Source organism: Moschus berezovskii, chromosome 10, assembly GCF_049115385.1.
Source record: "Moschus berezovskii isolate FMDL1 chromosome 10, NW_MosBer_1.0, whole genome shotgun sequence".
Lineage (NCBI taxonomy): Eukaryota > Metazoa > Chordata > Mammalia > Artiodactyla > Moschidae > Moschus > Moschus berezovskii.
Genome location: NC_142469.1, coordinates 47,775,744 through 47,798,032, shown reverse-complemented (window position 1 = coordinate 47,798,032; position 22,289 = coordinate 47,775,744). Strand labels below are relative to the sequence as shown.

The following is a 22,289-nucleotide window of genomic DNA, read 5'->3' as shown; positions in this document are numbered from 1 at the left end:
AGACTGAAATTGAAGAAAGTAGGGAAAACCACTAGACCATTCAGATATGACATAAATCAAATCCCTTATGATTATACAGTGGAAGTGAAAAATAGATTTAAGGGACTAGATCTGATTGATAGAGTGCCTGATGAACTCTTGACGGAGGTTCGTGACATTGTACAGGAGACAGGGACCAAGACCATCCCCATGGAAAAGAAATGCAAAAAAGCAAAATGGCTGTCTGAGGAGGCCTTACGAATAGCTGTGAAAAGAAGAGAAGCGAAAAGCAAAGGAGAAAAGGAAAGATATAAGCAAATGAATGCAGAGTTCCAAAGAATAGCAAGGAGAGATAAGAAAGCCTTCCTCAGTGATCAATGCAAAGAAATAGAGGAAAACAACAGAATAGGAAAAACAAGAGATCTCTTCAAGAAAATTAGAGATTCCAAGGGAACATTTCATGCAAAGATGGGCTCGATAAAGGACAGAAATGGTATGGACCTAACAGAAGCAGAAGATATTAAGAAGAGGTGGCAAGAATACACAGAAGAACTGTACAAAAAAGATCTTCACGACCAAGATAGTCACGATAACATGATCACTGACCTAGAGCCAGACATCTTGAAATGTGAAGTCAAGTGGGCCTTAGAAAGCATCATGACGAACAAAGCTAGTGGAGGGGATGGAATTCCAGTTGAGCTATTTCAAATCTTGAAAGATGATGCTGTGAAAGTGCTGCACTCAATATGCCAGCAAATTTGGAAAACTCAGCAGTGGCCACAGGACTGGAAACGGTCAGTCTTCATTCCAATCCCAAAGAAAGGCAATGCCAAAGAATGCTCAAACTACCGCACAATTGCACTCATCTCACACGCTAGTAAAGTCATGCTCAAAATTCTCCAAGCCAGGCTTCAGCAGTATGTGAACCGTGAACTCCCAGATGTTCAAGCAGGTTTTAGAAAAGGCAGAGGCACCAGAGATCAAATTGCCAACATCCGCTGGATCATGGAGAAAGCAAGAGAGTTCCAGAAAAACATCTATTTCTGCTTCATTGACTATGCCAAAGCCTTTGACTGTGTGGATCACAATAAACTGTGGAACATTCTGAAAGAGATGGGAATACCAGACCACCTGACCTGCCTCTTGAGAAACCTGTATGCAGGTCAGGAAGCAACAGTCAGAACTGTACATGAAACAACAGACTGGTTCCAAATAGGAAAAGAAGTACGTCAAGGTTGTATATTGTCACCTTGCTTATTTAACTTATATGCAGAGTACATCATGAGGAACGCTGGGCTGGAAGAAGCACAAGCTGGAATCAAGACTGCTGGGAGAAATATCAATAACCTCAGATATGCAGATGACACTACCCTTATCACAGAAAGTGAAGAGGAACTCAAAAGCCTCTTGATGAAAGTGAAAGAGGAGAGTGAAAAGGTTGGCTTGAAGCTCAATGTTCAGAAAACAAAGATCATGGCATCTGGTCCCATCACTTCATGGGAAATAGATGGAAAAACAGTGGAAACAGTGTCAGACTTTATTTTTTGGGGCTCCAAAATCACTGCGGATGCTGATTGCAGCCATGAAATTAAAAGACGCTTGCTCCTTGGAAGGAAAGTTATGACCAACCTTGATAGTATATTAAAAAGCAGAGACATTACTTTGCCAACCAAGGTCCGTCTAGTCAAGGCTATGGTTTTTCCTGTGGTCATGTATGGATGTGAGAGTTGGACTGTGAAGAAAGCTGATCACCGAAGAATTGATGCTTTTGAACTGTGGTGTTGGAGAAGACTCTTGACAGTCCCTTGGACTGCAAGGAGATCCAACCAGTCCATTCTAAAGGAGATCAATCCTGGGTGTTCATTGGAAGGACTGATGCTAAAGCTGAAACTCCAATACTCTGGCCACCTCATGCGACGAGTTGACTCCCTGGAAAAAGACTCTGATGCTGGGAAAGGTTGGGGGCGGGAGGTGAAGGGGACGACAGAGAATGAGATGGCTGGATGGCATCACCAACTCTGTGGACATGAGTTTGAGTGAACTCCGGGAGTTGGTGATGGACAGGGAGGCCTGGCGTGTGGTGATTCATGGGGTCGCAGAGAGTCGGACACGACTGAGCGACTGAACTGAACTGAACTGACCTTATTTATATTTTTACCAGTATTATTTAATTCTTAAACATCCAATAATCTGAAGTTCAACTTAAGTAAATCTCTTTACTAATTACTGAAGAGAACATCACAAAATTAGGTTTTTTCCCCTTGAAATTTGAGGTTCAGATACCCACAATGTGTTGACCAAAGCCCAAGAGAGAAGAAACTGGAAAGCCAAATATATCTGCCTTGCTGCCTCATAAGTTTAATTTAAAAAGAGAAGCAATAGCAAGGAATACATAAGAAACATGAAACTACTCTGGTAAACACTAATTTTGCCTTTTAGTTTCATACCATTAAAGCTAAGATTTCCCTCCCTCTACAAAGGAACTAAACCAGGCAAAGTCAAATCTTGCAAAGAAAACTAAGTCTCCTTAAGTAATACACATATGTTGAAAACTTTCATCATTTAAACCAAGATTTAAAAATAACTGGTTCTACTTTTACTAATTTCCTCTGCCAGGTCTTGCCCTCCTATCAACTAGATAGATATATGTAGGTAATTCACAGGGTATAGTCCTTTAGAGGAGGCAGTGGCACCCCCCTCCAGTACTCTTGCCTGGAATATCCCATGGATGGAGGAGCCTGGTAGGCTGCAGTCCATGGGGTCGTGAAGAGTTGGACATGACTGAGCAACTTCACTTTCACTTTTCACTTTCATGTACTGGAGAAGGAAATGGCAACCCACTCCAGTGTTCTTGCCTGGAGAATCCCAGGGACGGAGGAGCCTAGTGGGCTGCCGTCTATGGTGCCGCACAGAGTTGGACACGACTCAAGCAACTTAGCAGCAGCAGCAGCAGTCCTTCAATAATGGCAGCTCTTTCACTTCCCCTCAGTTTCGTGTTACCTCTAACCTGATGACTTAGGGTGAAGATCCAAAGCCTAGGTGCCAACCAACAAAGCCTTGAAAAATCAAAGACATCTACCCTGATTAAACATGCTGATGGCCTATTTATGCAGATGGCCTTGCAAACATAAAGGGTAACCAGATCCTCACTCTACACTTTGTGCTGCAAGAACTTAGTCAAGTTTCCTCATCTTCTTAGTCTCAGTTTTCTCATTCGAGAAAAAGCAAAAACATCTACCTAAAAGTTAAAATAAAACTAATGAGTAACATATAAAATCCTAGTACAGCACCTGGCACACAGTATGCATCAACAAACTTCAATCACTAAGAAATGCAAACTCGACTATGTCACCTCCATGCTTTTGATAATCTTTTAAAGATTCCTCCAGTCTTTGAGACAAAATTCAAATCCTGACACAAGATATATAAGATCTTCCTTCAAAATTTGACTTCTCTTTCTCCCCTCCTTCCTCTAGTCAGAAGTACCCTCTCTCTCTTTTGAACTTCTAAACCACTCAATTCAGACTGTTCTCAAATTTACTTATCACATCTTACTCCTACTAAGGTTACAATTTCTTTACAGACACAGATTTTATTCATCATTAAGTGCTCAGTGGTATCCGATTCTTTGCAATCCTATGGACTGCAGCCCACCAGGCCTCTCTGCCCAAGGGATTCCCCAGGCAAGAATACTGGAGTGACGTACCACTTTCTACTCCAGGCAATTCCCAACCAAGAACTGAACCTGGCTCCTTGTGTCTCTTGCACTGGCAGGATTCCTTACCACAGTGCCAGCTGGGAAGCCCAGTCATCATTATACCCCTATTTCATATGACACCTAGCAAAGAGTAAACACAAATCATGTTTTGTTTTGCTTTTAATTGAAATCAATTACTTACTTTACTGTAGGAATAATATTTGGCTGGGGCTTTAATAACCGTAAACGGTACCACATACATCTTCCATATACTTTTCTGATATTCTTTAATCGATTTTGCTCTGTCAAAAAAAAAAAGAAAAACAAGGGTATAAGTTAAACCATTTTCACAGTGAAGGCAAAATCAGAGTTAAAACCATACTAACCTTTGTTATCATGCTAATACTTTACTGGAACATGAAAGTACTCTCTGTGCTGTGCTTAGTTGCTCAGTCGTGTCCAACTCCTGTGACCCCATGGACTGCAGCCCACCAAGCTTCTCTGTCCATGGGGATTCTCCAGGCAAGATACTGAGTGGGTTGCCATGCCCTCCTTAAAGTACTGTCTACATAACGTTTTAAGAAAAATTCACAAGATAGGCTCAATTTTCTACCACTTAGAACAAGTGATCTATCTGGAAAATTTTATTCAACTACCAGGCAATCATTTTTCATGTGAGACATAACTTCTAATTGAAAAACTAAATACCTGACTTGAACCCAAAATATTTAATTACATAGTCAGTAGTTTCTAAGAAAATTCTCTCCTCCTTCTTCTGCTATAGGAGTAACAAAAAGAGCAAAATAGTTGAAACACACACTTTATTAAGGAAGCCAAGCAGAAATGATACTCTCCAAACATAAAAATAATTAAGTTACATGAGGAAAGTCACACAAACTCATAAGAAATTAAAACAGATTTAAAAGTTGTAACAAAAGGCATTATTCTAGTCCCCAGGAAAAATCTGCAATTCAATTTTAAAAGGAATTAAACCAAAGACAACATACCATATACTGTTTTACTAAGCTCACCACAATCACTTGGTTTAAATAAGTCTTCCAAGTTTAAAAAAGTTTAAGATTAAGTTTGAAAATAAAAATCTACCTTTTCATGAAGACGGCATACAAAAAGCAAAGAAAGAAGCCCATGTCACACCAAACCCAAAGACGAAAGCTTGGAAGGCCAAGAAGGCAGTGCTAAAAGGCAGCCACAGCCACAGAGAGAGAGAAGATCCCATTACCCACCTTCTGGGTGGCCCATGATACTCCAAAGGCAGCTCAGTTATCCTTGGAAGATCAATAAGCTTAATCACTATGTCATCATCAAGTTCCCCCTGAGCAGGGATTGGTCATGAAGACGACAGAAGACAGCAACACACTTGTGTTCATTACGGGTATCAAAGACAAAGTATCACATCTATGAATAAGCTCTACATTGATATGGCCCAGGTCAACACCCTGATTAAGGCTGATGGAGGGAAAGTATATGTTCAACAGGCTCCTCACTATAATGCTTTGGATGTTGCCAACAAAACTGAGATCATTAGCTGTTTAATATCAAATAAAACATTTTTCATAATATTAAAAAAAAAAACTACGAGACTTCCCTAGTGGTCCAGTAGTTAAGACTGCACTTCTGCTGGGTGCACAGGTCTGAACTCTGGTCAGGGACCTAAGATCGCCAAAGGCCACGTGGCATGGCAAGAAAAACAAAAACACCTACAAAACCAAAGTCCTTAAAGGAGATACCAGATAAGAAAACAAAAGAACTCTGCATATAATAGAATGCTCCAAAGCTGTCATCTAAGAAGTCCACCTACGCTGTTACCACCATGCCTCGAGGAAAGAATCCCCATGAGAGCACTATGTGGCAAAAGTTATCAGAATCAGGTAAGATGAAGAGGGATTCAGGAAGGGCAAGGAGTAGTAGCAGAAGGGAGAGTGGTAATATGCAAGGAGACTTATCAAATAAGTTAATGTAAGGACAAATGAAGTCAGTTTTTCATGTCAGAGAAGTGAGTTACACGTATGATTAGAAAACATGAAATGACCTCTGTGGTATTAAGACTGGAACTGAAGGTTCCAGTATGAACCAACTAATATCTTTTAATATAGAAATACAGATGTAGACCTATATATACCTATTTCCTAACTAGACTAAGTGAGCCTAGGAACAATGACATCTCAGTAGCACCCAGGTCGTGATTTCCAAATAGCATTCTCCACTAACAGGAACCAGAGATCCAAGTATCTTCCCACAAAATATTACAAAAGGAAGAGAATGACTGTACAGTGGGGAAGTGATATGCTGAATAACTGCTCCCCCTGAAGATGTCTACCACATCCTAGTACCTAGATCCAGTGAATGTATTATCTCACATGACAAGTAGGACTTCACAGATGTGACTAAATTAAACATTTGAGATGGGAAGATTATTCTGTATTATTTGGGTGGTCCCAATATAATCACAGGGGTCCTAATAAGGAAACAGGAGGGTCAAAGAGAAGATGATGTGACAATGGGAGCAGAGGTTGGAGTGACATCCTTTGAAGACGGAGGAAGGGGCCACAAGCCAAAGAATACAGACTGTCTCCAAAAGCTGGAAAGAATAAGATTCTATTCTAAACCCTCCAGAAAGAACCTGCCCTGCCAACACCATGACAAGTCAAGTAAAACCTGCCTGGCAAGTCTCACCTTCAGAACTATGAAAGAATAAATTTGTATCGTTTTAAGCCACTGAGGTTATGGTTTGTTACAGCAACAGGAAACTAATACAAAAAATCTGATGGGCACCTTCTTAATCAGGTGATCAGTAAACATCACCAGCAATGAGACAAATGCAATTATATGCCATCTGACAGAACACAAAGAGAAGAACACAGAATCAGTTTTGTGAAATTCTTCTCTAAGATATATAACCTGAATCTAATCATGAGAAAACATCAGACAACAGAACTTTGGGTCCATTCTACAAAATAAATGGCCTAAGATCTTAAGTCAAGGAAAAACTGAAGAATTGTTCCAGCCTGAAGGACATGAAAGAAACACGTCAACTAAATGTGATGTGTGATTCTAAAACAAATCATCTGAAAAGGACATCACTGAGACAAGTGACAAAACTTGAATAGGTCTGAAAATGATATGGTAATAATGTTAATGTCCTGATTTTCACAGTTAAATTATGGACACTTTTGAAAACACCACTGGAGATTTTTAAATCTGTATTTCATTAAATTAAGTCTCCACGGTCTCCCATTTTAAGCATAAAACCAAGGAAACACATTACAAGAACATGCTGAAGTCTCTTTAATAACCAGATGGCTTGATCTATTCAAAGGAATGATATTCTCCCAATGTTTCTGTACAAGAGAAAGTACACATGGTTTTCAGCCCCCAAAGTCTTGCACAATGTGTACATGCACCTTGTCTTCTTACTCTCAATCCAAAATTCATATCCTAACCTTTTAGGAGAATATTTAATCAGTAAGTAGTATGGGGTTTGGCTGACATAGTAACACAGTGGCATCCAGCACAACTAAATGTTCATAGTACACATTCCAAAATTCTATACAACCTCAAGTCTAAGTAACTATCAAAAGTAAAATCTTTCCACAAGGAGGGTTGGCTTGGGAATTCGAGACCAGCAGATGCAAACTATTATATATAGAATGGAGAAACAACAAGGTCCTATTGTAATAGCACAGGGCACTGTATTCGATATCCTGTAACCATAATGGAAAAGAAAAAAAAAGTGAAGTCCTTTGAGACGGTTTCCTATAAAGACACTTAGAATAAAAAGAAATTCATTTATAAGCTTCTAGTTTATAGAATTACTAGTTTCATGGCCAGGAAAAACTACCTAAGTAGTATCATTAACTTATACTTTTTAAAGAAATTATTCACATTTATAGAAAAGGGAATGAAATAATTCTGTGATTATTCATGAAATTCATGCAATAATTCTGTGATTTAGAAAACAACAGAGCAACATATGATGATTGCTCTCAGTAATCAAAAAGTGTGTATGTTCACGGGAATAGTCCAGGTTTGGGGATAGGTTATTATGATTGTGATTCATAAGTTACACAATGCCTTCACTAAAACAGTCACATCCATCTGTCCTGCAGAATTATCTGCCAGTCTGCAGTATAGAGTGAACCCTTAGCACCATACTCCTACAACCTGAAGAGCTAAAAGAATGTTAGCCAGATGTGATCTTCAAATCTGTGTGCCTGCTTATTACAAAAGAATTTAAAATCATGTACCTTTCTTGTAGAGTTCTAATTTGGCATCTAAAATTTTCATTGTACATTTGAAGAGGTGCCAAAGATGTCATTTCCAACATAAGTTGACATTTTAAAATAAAAGTTTCATCGCTTTTAGATGTACCAATGAAATCTGAAAACCACAGCAATTTCATACCCACCATCATCCATTTACAGATATTCATGAACATGCTCTTCATCCTACCTCCCCCATATAATTTTATCCTAATTGTAATATATTTTTATCCTAGTAAGTCATTTCTTATACTACTGACACATCCTTCTTAAAATTAATGCTTTATTCCCTGTGACTATTTTTCCCAAATTTTTATATTGAAAGTTTTCAAGCCTTCAGAAAAGTTGAAAGAGTATTACAATGAACAATACCCTTCACCTAAATTCACTAACTATTAATATTTTGCAACTCTTGGCTTTATCTCTAGTTCCTTCTTTCCGTCTATCTCCCCCATTATTTTAGAGTAAACTGAAGACATCAAGACATTTCACCTCGAAATGCTTTGGCACACATGGCCAAAGAACATTAACATATCCAGAAGTTTTTTTTACATGTTAAAATTTCTTACTCTACTTTTATCTGTATGTGTGTGCATGTCTGTGTGTGCTATCAAGGCAACATAAATATTCTAAATTGATAAATTACTAACACTAAAATATCTATTACGCTTTCACTTATAAGCAACTTGTAAATATCCCAGAAGACTTCCCTGGTGGATCAGTGTCAAAGAACTCGCCTGCCAATGCAGGAGTCACGGGTTCGGATCCCTGGGTCAGGAAGATCCCCTGGAGAAGGAAATGGCAACCCACTCCAGTGTTCTTGCTTGGGGAATTCCATGAACAGAGGAGTCTGGTGGCCTACAGTTCATAGGGTCCCAAAGAATTGGACGTGACTTAGCGACTAATCAACAACAATATGCATGATTATAAATCAAAAGAAAACAAAAACCTGAGGTTCGGAGAGGTTAAGTAACTTACTTCAAGTTACAGATGGTTACCAAAGGAACTGCAAATAACCACTAAAGAATACAGACAGGATTTATGCCCAGGTTTAAATTCATAGGCCTGTGCACTTAATCATTTTAACTGTCTTTCCTAATCAAAGAATAGTTAGATTGCCTTGACAATTCTCAAAAGCAGCTAAAATATACTGTGTCCCTATTTTCATTAATTTAACCAGAACTGACTATATTTCCTAAACAGAAAATGTCAAAAAATTTAAGAACAAGGAGTAGCTAAAAACGATGAGGTGATCCTCTAGTGAAAAAGTCTGGTGAAACAGAAGTTTGCTGCTGCTGCTGCTGCTGCTAAGTCACTTCAGTCGTGTCCGACTCTGTGTGACCCCATAGACGGAAACCCACCAGGCTCAGACCAAAAAAAAAAAAAAAATGCTACAAATAAAGTAACTCCAAGGGCTTCAGTATTAAAGAGTGTGGGATAAGGCAAGGTAGCACATAAATTGGAGGCAGGGGAGGATGGTAAACCAGTTCTTTGTTTGTTTTAGTTCAATTTGCTATAGAAGTGTCAAGATTCAAAGGAAAAACAAACATCCATCCTGCGTATCTGTAGGACACAGGCGTTTTTATAAGCCATTTGTCTCTAAACCAGAAGATAATACTAAGGAGAGATGGGAGGTTTCAATTGCAGAAATGATTCAGTTGCATTTTCTTAAACTAGACTAGAGGTGCAAGATAGTGGAGAAATCTAAACAAACTACAGTGTGCTCCAAGTGTGTCTGAGAAGGATGCTATGTCTCCTTAGCACGCTCTCCATAGCATGACCCAAGATCCTACCAAACGGTGCTCTCTGCCCCGCCATGTCATCAGCCAACAACACAGTTACCCTGCTAGTTGCTTTACTCTTCTTCCAATCCTCTATTAGCGCTCTAATTTTCTTTCCACCTTTATCCAAAGTGATAATCCATAGCCCAAGTCAAAGGTTACTTCTAAGACAAACCAAGAGAAAAAGTAGAGAAACTCAAAAAAAAAAAAGCAACTTAAAACACAAGAATGTACATCCCACTGGAACCTTAAACACTACATACCCAAAGGAAAAACAATTCACTAAGCTGAAGGTGCCCATAGACATAAGAGGTACTAAGAATGTCTTCCTTAAGATCATAGCCAATCTAGCCAGATTCTTTAAATAAGCTTTTAGACATTAACATAAATCCATATAGTAAATTCAGCATATACGTAAGAGCAGAAGAAGAAAACATTCACCATTCCAACACCCAGATAATAATCACTAGTAACATTTTAATATGTTTCCTTTGTAGTCCTCTTTAGGAGAACATCTGGGAAGCAGGAAGAAAGGAAAGCTGGAAAGGTGGATGGTACATACTCAGGAAAGATTTCTCTGTGAACAAGGAAATTCCAGCAACTAATTTCTAGGACAATATGCTTCCCTCAATTGAAGGGCTGTGGGGCTGCCTCAATCAAGATTCTCAAGGACCCTCAAAACCCTCTTTTCGGCAGTAAACATGACATCAACTACTATTCCCAGTGCAGCAGATGCCCAAGTCAGGGTTTCTCAGACAGCAGAACAAACAGGACATACAAAAGTTAATTTAAGGAAAGCACTGTTTAATGTACCAATGTCCAAACGGAGAGACACAAACACATAAAGCTAAAGTTTTAATTTTTTAATTTCTAAATATCTCCATGTTTAGAAACTTGTAAACAATATTTAATGACGATGCTAAAGCTGAAACTGCAATACTTTGGCCACCTCATGCGAAGAGTTGACTCACTGGAAAAGACTCTGATGCTGGGAGGGATTGGGGGCAGGAGGAGAAGGGGACAACAGAGAATGAGATGGCTGGATGGCATCACCGACTCGATGGACGTGAGTTTGAGTAAACTCCGGGAGTTGGTGATGGACAGGGAGGCCTGGCGTGCTGCGATTCACAGGGTTGCAAAGAGTCAGACATGACTGAGCGACTGAACTGAACTGACCTGAACTGGTGAGTACCTACTATGTGCCCAGATCTTTCTGGACACTGAGGACACATCAAAAAACAATATAGAAGTCCCAGCTCTCACAGACCATACATTCCAGTTCAGGAGACAGCAGTAAAAAAATTAAATAAACTTTATAGTATATTAGAACATGATAAGTGCTGTGAAGAGAAATAAAACAGAAAAAGGGAAGTTCTTTTGCAGGCAGAAACAAACTTAACAATTTTAAATAAAGTGCTCAAAGAAGGCAACACTTGAGAAGATGGCATTTGAGCAAGGCCACAATAGAGATAAGGAAGATCATAACAGGCTATCTAGAGAAAAAGCATTCCAGGCACAGGAAGCAATAACCATAAAGGTTCAAAAGAAGCATGCCTCACGTGCCCTAAGAACAGCAGAGCAGCTGGTCTGACTGGAATGGAAGGAGCAAGAGAGAAAGAAACAAATGAAGTCCAAAAGTTCATGAAGGATTTCATAGACCACTCTATGACTTTAGCTTCTACTGAGATTGAGACGGGAGAGCCTTAAAGGGTTCTGAGTCCAAGAGTGACATGTGCCAGCTTCAGTTAAAAAAGGATCACTGTGCTACTATTTCGAGAACAGGCTGCAAGGAGCAAGGGTGGAAACAAGGAGACCAGTTTGGAGGCTAACGATAACCCAGGCAAAAAAACAGGACAGTGCTGGTAGCAAAGCAATTAGAAATGGTCAGACTAGATGCAATTTGAAAGTACAGCCAACAGGACACACTAACATCTGGAAGTGGCACATAAGACAAAGAGATAAGCCAAGAGAAACTCCAAGACTGCTGGCCAGAACAGTTGAAGAAACAGTTGTGACTAACTGAAATGGAAAAGACTATATAGGTCAGGAAGGTTGGGAGAATGGATAGAAATCACATTCGTTTTTTGCATATAAAGATCTCTATTAGATACACAAATAGAAATGTGGAGAGTTCAAGAAGAGTTCTAGACTGGAAATGTAAGTCTGGGAAACATAGTTTTTATGAGTCACACAGATACCTAAAGTCGTGAGACTGGGTGAGATCACCAAAGGAAGAAGCACAGATGGAAAAGAAGTCAAGGTATCAGCCTAGAGGTAGTCTAATACTGAGGTCCTCACTGGTAAACCATGCTCAATAAATCATCCCACAAAAAAACATACTACCCTCACATCTGCAGCCAAGTGATGCTTGAAAAGACTGTGTTCATTCAGTGAAAAACAAACAGTCTCTTCAATAAATACTGCTTGGACAACTGGATTGCCATCCATAGGAATATACTCAAAAGAACTGAAAATAAGAACTCACAGATCTGTATACAATGTTCACTGAAGCATTACTCACAACGGAAAATAGAAATAACCCACGTGTTCATCAATAGATGAGTGAATTAAAATGTGGATATATCCATACAACAGAATATTGTTCATCCATAAAAAGAATTACGTTCTGATATATGCTACAACATGGATGAATCTAGAAAAATTATGCTACATGAAATAAGCCGAACATGAAAAGGCAAATACTGTATGATTCCACTTATACGAAATATCTAGAATAGGCAAATTTGGAAAGGGACAATAAGAAGCTGTTACTCAACAGGCAGAGTTTATTTAGGGTGATGAAAAATTTTGGAAACAGTGGTGATGGTTGCACCGCATTGTGAACCTAATCAATGCTACTGAACTGTACACTTAAACCAGTAAAACTACAAATTTTCTCTTTTGTTTTGTGACCCCATAGACTGTAGCCCACCAGGTTCCTCTGTCCATGGGATTTCCCAGGCAAGAATACTAAAATAGGTTGCCATTTCCTTCTTCAGGGATTCTTCCCAGCAAAGGGATCCAAACACATGTCTTTTGCACTGGCAGGAGGGTTCTTTACCACTGAGCCACCAGGGAAATCCCTCAACCTTTAATAGTCCAGTCAAAATCAACCTAAGTCTAAAGAGACTTTCCTCACCTCTAGATACTGACAACCACCACCAATTAGATAAAAATACTTTATCCAGCTAACTTCCATAGCACTTGTTTTCACTTTTCTTACATTTTCTTTGTTGTGTTTTGGATATATTAATAATAATTTGTATTTGTCTAATTCTCCCACCCCATCCAGGTTATAAACTTTAACAAAAGACTATATGTAGACTGCATGCCTCTTTGTACTGTTGGCTGTTTTTATATAGGTAAACAGTGAGTGTTCAATCAATAACTACTAGATTTAACCAAACAGGCAAAAATCTATAGCAAAAAACATCTGGAATACACATGAGAAAATTCCTTCATCTATACTGACACAAATGTAATTCCAAAATGTAAGGAACACCTTATGTTACCAGACCCAACTTTGGGTTCACCTGCCTACCACAGCAAAGCCAATTTACTGATGCTAGTTGTGGTGAAGGACACTACAGTGTTTATTGTGGATGCCAAGCAAGGAGTAGGGGCAGCTCAACGCTCAAAAGACCCAAACTCCACAATCCAAACTCCAAGTGTTTTTAAAGACAACATCTAGGGGCTTCAGGGTTGCAGGATGCACGACTTTCTTCTGATCGGCTGGTGGTGAGGTAGAGTGATTTCAAGAATCTCAGCCATCAGCCTTCCAACGTCACCTCAGGGATGAGGGTCTTAGTTCCTGAAGAACAACTCCAAGAGACCCTTCAGACTGTTCTGTATATTCCTTGAGGATGAACTAGCACTCTTTTTACCCATGAACTACTGTCATTACTTAACTACTTTTCTTTTGTTTCTGCATTTATTCACTTCCCTACTTAAGTAACTACCTATGCCTGCTCTATGGAACTTAAGGAAGGCCCTGGAGACTGAAGTCTTTTTCTACAAATAAGAAATGGGGAACACGAAGGGGTTTTTGTACCTGGGAGAGTCCTGCAGGGTCCTGCTTGGTTTCAATCCTCCATTATTTTGATACTCTTCACTCTTGAAAAGAATAGGTGCAGGACAAGAAAGGGAATAGTTTTGGATAGAGGTTAATCATAAACTCTGCAGAGGAACTCAGGCTCTAGGGAGACTTAGTTTCACTTATTAAGAAAATGAACAATAATGCCTTTCAAACAAACAATGTGATGGTGAGATGATGTAAATATATTTTTTATCAACAAAGTCTGGTAACAGGAAACTTTTTCAAAGGAGTCAAAGTACAATATGGATACATTTGTTGTTGTTGTTGCTTAGTTGCTGAGTGGTGTCCATCTCTTTTGCAACCCCATGGACTGTAGCCCACCAGGCTTCTCTGTCCATCAGATTTTCCAGGCAAGAATACTGAAGTGGGTAACCTTTTCCTTTTAAAGGGGATCTTCCCCATGTAGAGACTGAACCTGCATCTCCTGCTTTGGCTGGCAGATTCTTTTACCACTGAGTCATCTGGGAAGCCTGGATACATTCGTTCGGACTTTTTAATTTCTGAACAAAAAGTATAATTAAAAGAATGAATATCTGAAAGTTTTATTTGATATGAAAATAAATCTATCTTTGCCTTTCGGGTTTTCCAAGATCAAGCAAGAATGCAAGATGACCTTTAAATAAAAACAATTTATGAAATGCACTTACTAATCCCAACACTTGTCACCATATTTATGAAACCTAAATTTGTACTGCCAAGTTTTCAGCTCGTTTCCTCTACTGTGTGGAACTTAAGCGTGTCTGTGCTCATGTCTGGTACCCCTTCTGTCTGGACAGAACACAGAGACAATGACTTGATTTTAAAATGACTCAAACTTTTCAGATCTGTAATACCCCTTATAAAATCTAAAATTTCAGAAAGACTGTATGTTCTAAGTGGAATATGAACATTCATAAAATATACTCCCTTGCACATAGCACTTTCCACTTCTCATTTTAATACTTATTATTGGAAGGAAAGTTATGACCAACTTTGATAATATATTAAAAAGCTGAGACATTACTTTGCCAACAAAGGTCCGTCTAGTCAAGGCTATGGTTTTTCCCGTGGTCATGTATGGATGTGAGAGTTGGACTGTGAAGAAAGCTGATCGCCGAAGAATTGATGCTTTTGAACTGTGGTGTTGGAGAAGACTCTTGAGAGTCCCTTGTACCGCAAGGAGATCCAAAAAGTCCATTCTAAGGGAGATCGATCCTGGGTGTTCATTGGAAGGACTGATGCTAAAGCTGAAACTGCAATACTTTGGCCACCTCATGTGACGAGTTGACTCACTGGAAAAGACTCTGATGCTGGGAAAGGTTGGGGGCGGGAGGAGAAGGGGACGACAGAGAATGAGATGGCTGGATGGCATCACCGACTCTGTGGACATGAGTTTGAGTGAACTCCGGGAGTTGGTGATGGACAGGGAGGCCTGGCGTGCTGTGATTCATGGGGTCGCAGAGAGTCGGACACGACTGAGCGACTGGACTGAACTGAACTGATAATGTCCTATACTAATATAGAGGGAGTACAAGGTAGTGGCTAACAAGAGAAGCTTTGGCATAAGATGAATTTGTGTCCAACAACCAATCTTCCACTTAGTAGCAATATGTCTTTAAGCAAGTTGGTCAGCTCTTCTATGGCACTATTTTCTCATTAATAAAATTGGGATAACACTTGAGTCTAATTCAAAGTGATACAATGAGTACATTCAGCACTTCCCATCCTTGAGGCTAGTAAACATTCAATGAACAGCTGCAGTGCCTGACATGAGGATTACAATCGTCTGTCTCAGACTGGAAGGGGATGTGGAATCTCACCTGATAAGAAAAGGGATTACATCTAAAGTCATCTCCAAGGAGATGCCCACACCAAAATATTTTAACTGTTTTTGGGTGACAGAATTACAAGCAATTTTTGTTCTGTCCCTTTGATCTTTTTTGCATTGAGTATATGTAACTTATTAAGAAAAAAGCTATAAGCCCTTAAAAACCTGATCTATCACCTAGAAGCAGCATCTAGCACAAAGTCTTATATGCTCTATGTGTGTGCTCAGTCACTCTAGTTGTGTCCGACTCTGCAACCCTACAGACTACAGTCAGTAGCCCACCAGGCTCCTCTATCCATGGGATTTTCCTGGCAAGACTACTGGAATAGGGTGCCATTTCCTCCTCCAGGGGATCTTCCCAACCCATGGATCAAACCCAGGTCTCCGCAACGCAGGTGGATCCTTTACCGCTGAGCTATCAGGGAAGCCCATTATGCTCTATAAATAACTTCCAAAATAAACAAATTTCTACAGTGCATTTAGTTTTAAAACAAACATGTTTATATGCATTTATTTCTTTGCTTCTCATCATCACTTCTCAGTAGGTAGGGCAGTTTATTATTACTACCCCTAGAAAATGAGGATGAGAGTTCAGAAACAACTAGACTAGGCTGAAGCTTAAACCCAAAACCTCTAACTTCAAATTCTAAGTTTTTCACTTTACTACTAAGCACTAAAAGTGAATTCTTACATTCCCAAGTCAGAGAGCTAAATCACTTGTACATACCTGAAAGGCAAGAATAAAGAATAAAGGAATGCAACTTTTTAAAAAAGTTTCATTAATCCTTTCAAACAATCTGAGTACATGAGTGTACCAAATCAAATTGTTCCAGAAAGTCCAAGTAACCAGCAAAAACAGCGGGCCCTAACAGCCCCACTATGTGCCAGACACTGTTCTAAACACTTTACATATGTCTATTTTATTAATTTAATTCTATGGAACATAACTACTGTCTCTATATCACAAATGAGTACACTAAAACACAGAGAAGTTAAATCACTTGCCTAAGATTAACACAGTAACTGGCAGACCCAGGTTTCAAAACTAGTTTTGAAAAGGAGTCAAAAAAAAAAAAAAACCCAAATTTGGGAAAAAGTAATGATATATTTTATCTCAATTCAAATTAACCTATGGAAAGAATAGAAGTCCTCTTAGGATTATTTGAATTTCTAATAATCACAGCATTAATTTCTCTTGTCAAGTATCACTGTAAACCTATTAAAGTTACTTTAACAAAAATATTCTGCTTTCAACTACATTATTTTACACTGTTTTACTTGGTAAAACCAAAAGGCTAAGACATTAGAAACTTTTTTGTTTTTATCAAAGTGCCCATATCAAAAGAAATATGCCACCTCCCAAAATGACAATTCCAGCTAAAGACAGTGGTCTTAGCAACTAAGACCTTAGCAACTCAACCTAGCTACAATTTACAACCTTGTAAAAAAACCAATACACAGCACTCACTCCAGACCAATTAAATCAGAGTACCTGGTGATGGGTCTAAGTGTTTTTAGAAGTTACCCCCAAATGATTCTAAAAAGGAGTCAGGGCTAACAACCACTATTCTAAGGAAATCCAAACCCTTCACATTATTACTTCAAACAGAACTTTTTTTGTAATGGTCAGAAAAAGTATTTAGTCATCTTATTCAGCCAATCTGCAAACAACCAAGAGAGTAAGATAAACAGGTCCCTTCAACTACTAAAAGGGGTATTAATTATAAGTGCACTTAGCCCAACAGATTAGACAAAAGTCAACGCAAATTGGGGCTGTCCAGGTGGCTCAGCAGTAAAGAATCCATCTGCCAATGCAGGAGACACAGGTTCAATCCCTAGGTAAGGAAGATCCCCTGGAGAAGGAAATGGCAACTCATTCCAGTATTCTTGCCTGCGAAATCCCATGGACAGAGGAGTCTGCCATGCTACAGTGAATGGGGGTCGCAAAAGAGTCAGAAGCAACTTAGGGACTAAACAACAACAGAAAAGGGATTCCAGTGATAATGTTAATAGAGTAACTTCAATTAACATCTCAAATATGCCAAGGTAAAGACCAAGCTACTTCTATTTTTCAAATCCAAGATTTGCAAACCTGAAATGGCGCCATGCTTTGTTGATGGACTCATGGGCCCAACAATTCCAAAACAGCAACAATGAAACAACCATCGACCTGAAAACTGAAAGCCCCCAAAAGTGTTATCTTTTAAAAAAACTAAACAAAGATTAAACTCAACTTTAAGGTTGTATAACTGCTAACAAAGAAAATCTTTTTATGCTTTCACGTAGAAGATACCTCTGAAAAGTCAAGATTGCCATAAGGACTCTGAAATTCAAAATCATCATATGCCTACATATGTTTGCAGGAAAATAATTTGGTGACTTATACTGATAGGAGGCTATTTATAATCTTTATTCATCTCACTTAAAAAGTAGTCATATTCTGCTGTTGGAATAATTTGCTTGATTATCAGTGATGTTTTAGACACTTAATGGCTTGTTAGGGCAGGTCCTATCTTTCTAAAATCTGAAAAATTCTGTGGTATATCTGTCCTCAAGCATTTTGAATAAAGGGTGTGGGTCTGTAGTAGTAATTTTGAATAATACAACATATTTTAATATTTGAGCTTATTGATTTTCCTGTGAAACAGTAAGCAGCCAAAAGCACTGAATCAGTCTTAAAGTATAAGATCTGGATTGATTCAATGCTTCATTGGGTAACAATGTCCCCAAAGTACAGTATATTGCCTCGACAACGTAGACCCCCCCCAACACACCCAACTTGAGAGAGTCTATTTACTCAAGTTATCAGAGCTCTTGAGAAACAGAAAACCTTCCCTAAATGTTCATACTCAAAACCTGTTACTGTTAACGCACCATAAGCAACCTCCATGACAACCTACTAAGGCCTTGCAGTTCTATCAGTCTTAAGAATATCACCGGCCATATGTCCTAACAAGAGTGCGACAAATGGAATCCAAACATTACCCAAACATAAAATGCCTTGACAAGAATCTATTTAATTCTGTGTTCTAAACCGATGTCGTTCAAAGTGAAAAAATTCAGAACTGAAAGAAAATGGACCAACCACCTCACAACCGAACTACCTACAAGACTTAATCCTTCCTTCATATTTGCGCTTTTTCCGCCATCAACAGGAAACTCCGAAGAGAAGGAAACAGAGAAATGCCTAATTCTTGCTAAAGAGAATAACATCATTGCTTCCAACCCCCACAGTGTGAGTGAACAAATGAAAAGGCAACGAGGGAAAGGCACGGGGAGGTGGGGGGCGGTTGGGGAGATCAGCTGGAGTCCTATACATGCCACCCAACTCAAATGGTGCCCTAAACATCTGTAACGACAGCTGCAACAGGGAAACGGGGGTGTGGGGGAGAGAGGACCGTGGCTTGGCGGCTCAGAGTGGAGCCTGCACGCTTGTCTTCTTCCTTTGCCAACTCTTCTCTTACCTTCCAATTCCCATCCTCGCGATCCCATCCTGCTCCCTCCATAAAGAAAAATACCAATAAAACCCGAGGCAGAGAAGACAAAGGGGCAGGACGCGGCTGCAAGGAGCGTCCAGAACAATAGGGGAGAGGTGCCTAGCGAAACTCCTGAGGAGGACAATGAGGGGGGTGGGAGGAGCCCAGACAGACACCCAGGGAAACACCACCGAGCCCGGGCCCCGCGGGCGGCGGACACCTGGACGCGAGGCCCGGCCGCGCGGGCGGATCACCCCGTGCGCGGCGGGCTGGGATGGGCTGGGCTGGGCCGGGCAGGAGCGGCGCGGCCCGGAGGGGCCGGCGGGGCCTGCGCGGGTCCACGGGCAGCTGCCGGCGGCACTCACCGGCATTCTGATCTCGGGGCCAGAGGTAGTATGTGGCCGGAATCACGATGAGCCCCACGAAGGAGGTGAGGAAGTAGAAGAAAGTGTTCCCGCTGTCATCATACTGGAACTGCTGCCCCGCCATGGCACCCCCTCCTCCGCCTCCCTCTTCTCACCGCCGCCGCCACGACCCCGCTCTGCAATCCAGCTCCCAGCTCCCCGGCCCCGTGTGGCGTAGCTCCTACGCCGCCGTCGCCGCCTCTCCTCCCCGCCCCCACGCTACTCTCAGGGACACGCCGCCGCCGCCGCTGCCGTCTCCAGCTCTCGCGAGAAGAGAGAGCTCCCGCCCCGCTCGGTTTTTCCCTCCCCCGCCCCTCGCTTCTCCCCACCGGCTCGCGGAAGGAGACGTGGCGCGCGCAGCCGGAGATCTCTGCGAGGTCCCGCCCTTAGCCCTGCCCACTTAGCCTCAGCTCCGCCCCTCGGGCTCTGGTAGACCCTCCATTAAGTCCCCGCGTCTGCCCCTAAAGTTTCTCGTCGCCCCCCACCGCTTCCGTTTCCTGGCCCAGGGTCCCACTCCAGGTCTCGAAGGTCTGTTTATTGGGTCCGAGCCGAGGCTTCCCGGTCGAGCAGTGGACGCGGGCGGTTCACCTGCCTGCGAGCGGGGTCGCACCCGTTCGAAGCAGAGCTGAGTCTTCCTTGCCTCCCCTGTCTTCCATCCCTACGTCACCCTGTCCTGCACTCTTTCTTTTCTCTTTCCCTGGTTGATAAGAATGTTTCTTTAAGTTCCGGATCGGCTCCTCCACATTTTGGGAACTAGGGTCTCTTAGGATAGGGCGGCGTGGGGACAAAGCGGGAGCTGCGGGGAGGGACGGTGAGGGGTTTGTTAGGGGCCTTTTGCAAACCGATGTTAGCTCTTAAAAGACCGCAATCTACGTCGCGCCCATTTTGCAGATGGAGATTTCCCACGCTGGTAGAGATGGTGACCGACCTAACCCAGAGCTAAAACATTCATAGCGTTTTCTTCGACACACGCGGTAGGCAAAGACCTTTATTGCTTTAAATTATGGTCGGCGAATCCCTTGGAATAAATCAAAGCATGCCCACTCTCCAGATAAAGGAAAAGGAGGCTCAGAGAGAGATTGCCTACAGTCAAGCACAGTAAGAGAAGGTCTGGGGCTTCAAACTCAGATCACGCTGACGCCACAAAACCAGAGCCCCCTGACTACCAACTTGTCGCCGACCCTCGCATTTCCCTGAAAGCAACTGGCACTCCAGCGCGGAGCGTGGGCAGGAATCCGCGCTAGGAGGAGGGACCGCTGGGGGAGCAGACGCCCTCTGCAGTCTCTTTGTTCGCCGGCTGTGAGATGCCAGAAGCTGGTGTCAGCCAAACTGGGAGCCGAGAAGGCTGGTGCCCTGATCTGCGAAAGAGCCCGTGTTTCCGGGGTCGTCCTGACGGGGGCCTATCCCAACATCGCCATCTCCCCTCTGGTGACCAAAAGGAAAGGCCCACCTGACTCACCTCACACAGCTTTTATGAAGATTAAAGGCAGTTATAGTGAAAATTGGAAAACAATGTGATAAATATTACACGGTATTTTTAAAACTCACTTTAAGATTACATAGTCTTATTTACTAGGTTCCTTTCAATATACCTTCCATTGTTAGAGAAATCTGGTCACGTACCATCTTCTATTTCATGTCCTCAAAGATAGTGTTTATCATAATCAGGGATGACTTCCTTCATAACAGACTATATGCACATGCATTCTCTCTTCCCTTTCAAATGTCCTACCTACGCATTTTGAAATGAAATTTCAAAAAGTCAATTCTCAGTATTCCCATCCTCACTTTTTTCTGTATAAAGTTTTCAAAGACTGTATTTGACCGGAAGAAGTAGAACAGAAGTGAGGGAAAGAGAATTGGACTATGAAGTCAGCACAGCACAGTGATCGCTGAATGCTGATATGCCCAAAACAATTTGCCTTGCTTCAGAAACAAATTTGTCATAAAATTGGCTCAACTGCAGTGGGTAGGATCCTGAAGTTCCTCTTGTTTATCTTGAATTTGTAATTAAGTTTTCTCAGGTTTTAATATTGCTGAATTGGTTGTTTTTTATTACTCTGATTATAGGTTTTACTCAGCATTTGTATAAAGATAATACATCAGTTTTATAACCTTGTGTCAATATAAATTATTCATGATAGATATTCCTTTTCTGATGTTTTTTCTGCAGGAGTAATCTTTTCACTGCAGCTTTGGGTCATGCATATGAGTGATTTGAACAGAAATGAACCATGAAACAAAATTTTGAACAAATCACATTTACTTGCTAAACTCTAGACCAATCTAAAATATGAATAGTTTTACCAAATTAAAAGATTAAAGATTTGAAAATGTATCTTCTATTTTCAAAGGTATAAATTCACTTTGTCTTAGAACTTAGTGTTATTTATCGTAGATGAACTCAGGTCACCTAAATATTCTCCAAGGCAAATCTGAATCATACCTTTAATTAATCACAATTTTCTGACTCTAATTTTTTTAATTGTTTTTAAACAGTTGTTTCTTTCGAGGTATCTTTTAAATGAAATATATAATAGCAGTAATATGGTTGAACTAGAGCTACAAATACATTTTCTTTAGTCTATCAGTCCAGTTCAATTCAGTTCAGTCGCTCAGTTGTGTCCGACTCTTTGCGACCCCATGAATTGCAGCACGCCAGGCCTCCCTGTCCATCACCAACTCCCGGAGTCTACCCAAACTCATGTCCATCAAGTCGGTGATGCCATCCAGCCATCTCATCCTCTGTCGTCCCCTTCTCCTCCTGCC

At 40.8% G+C, this 22,289-nt stretch overlaps 1 protein-coding gene across 1 annotated transcript in view; it reads right to left on the bottom strand.

Moving 5' to 3' along the window:
* SEC63 (SEC63 protein translocation regulator) overlaps positions 1–19,728 on the bottom strand; it is a 66,325-nt gene extending 46,597 nt beyond the window's left edge. The window contains exons 1-2 of the mRNA XM_055433184.2: positions 19,482–19,728; positions 3,879–3,978 (exon numbers count right to left, since the gene is read on the bottom strand). Of these exons, the coding sequence (XP_055289159.1) occupies positions 3,879–3,978; positions 19,482–19,605 (224 nt within the window). The 5' untranslated portion in view covers positions 19,606–19,728. The remainder of the gene's footprint in view (positions 1–3,878; positions 3,979–19,481) is intronic.
* Between the last annotated feature and the right edge of the window lie 2,561 nt (positions 19,729–22,289).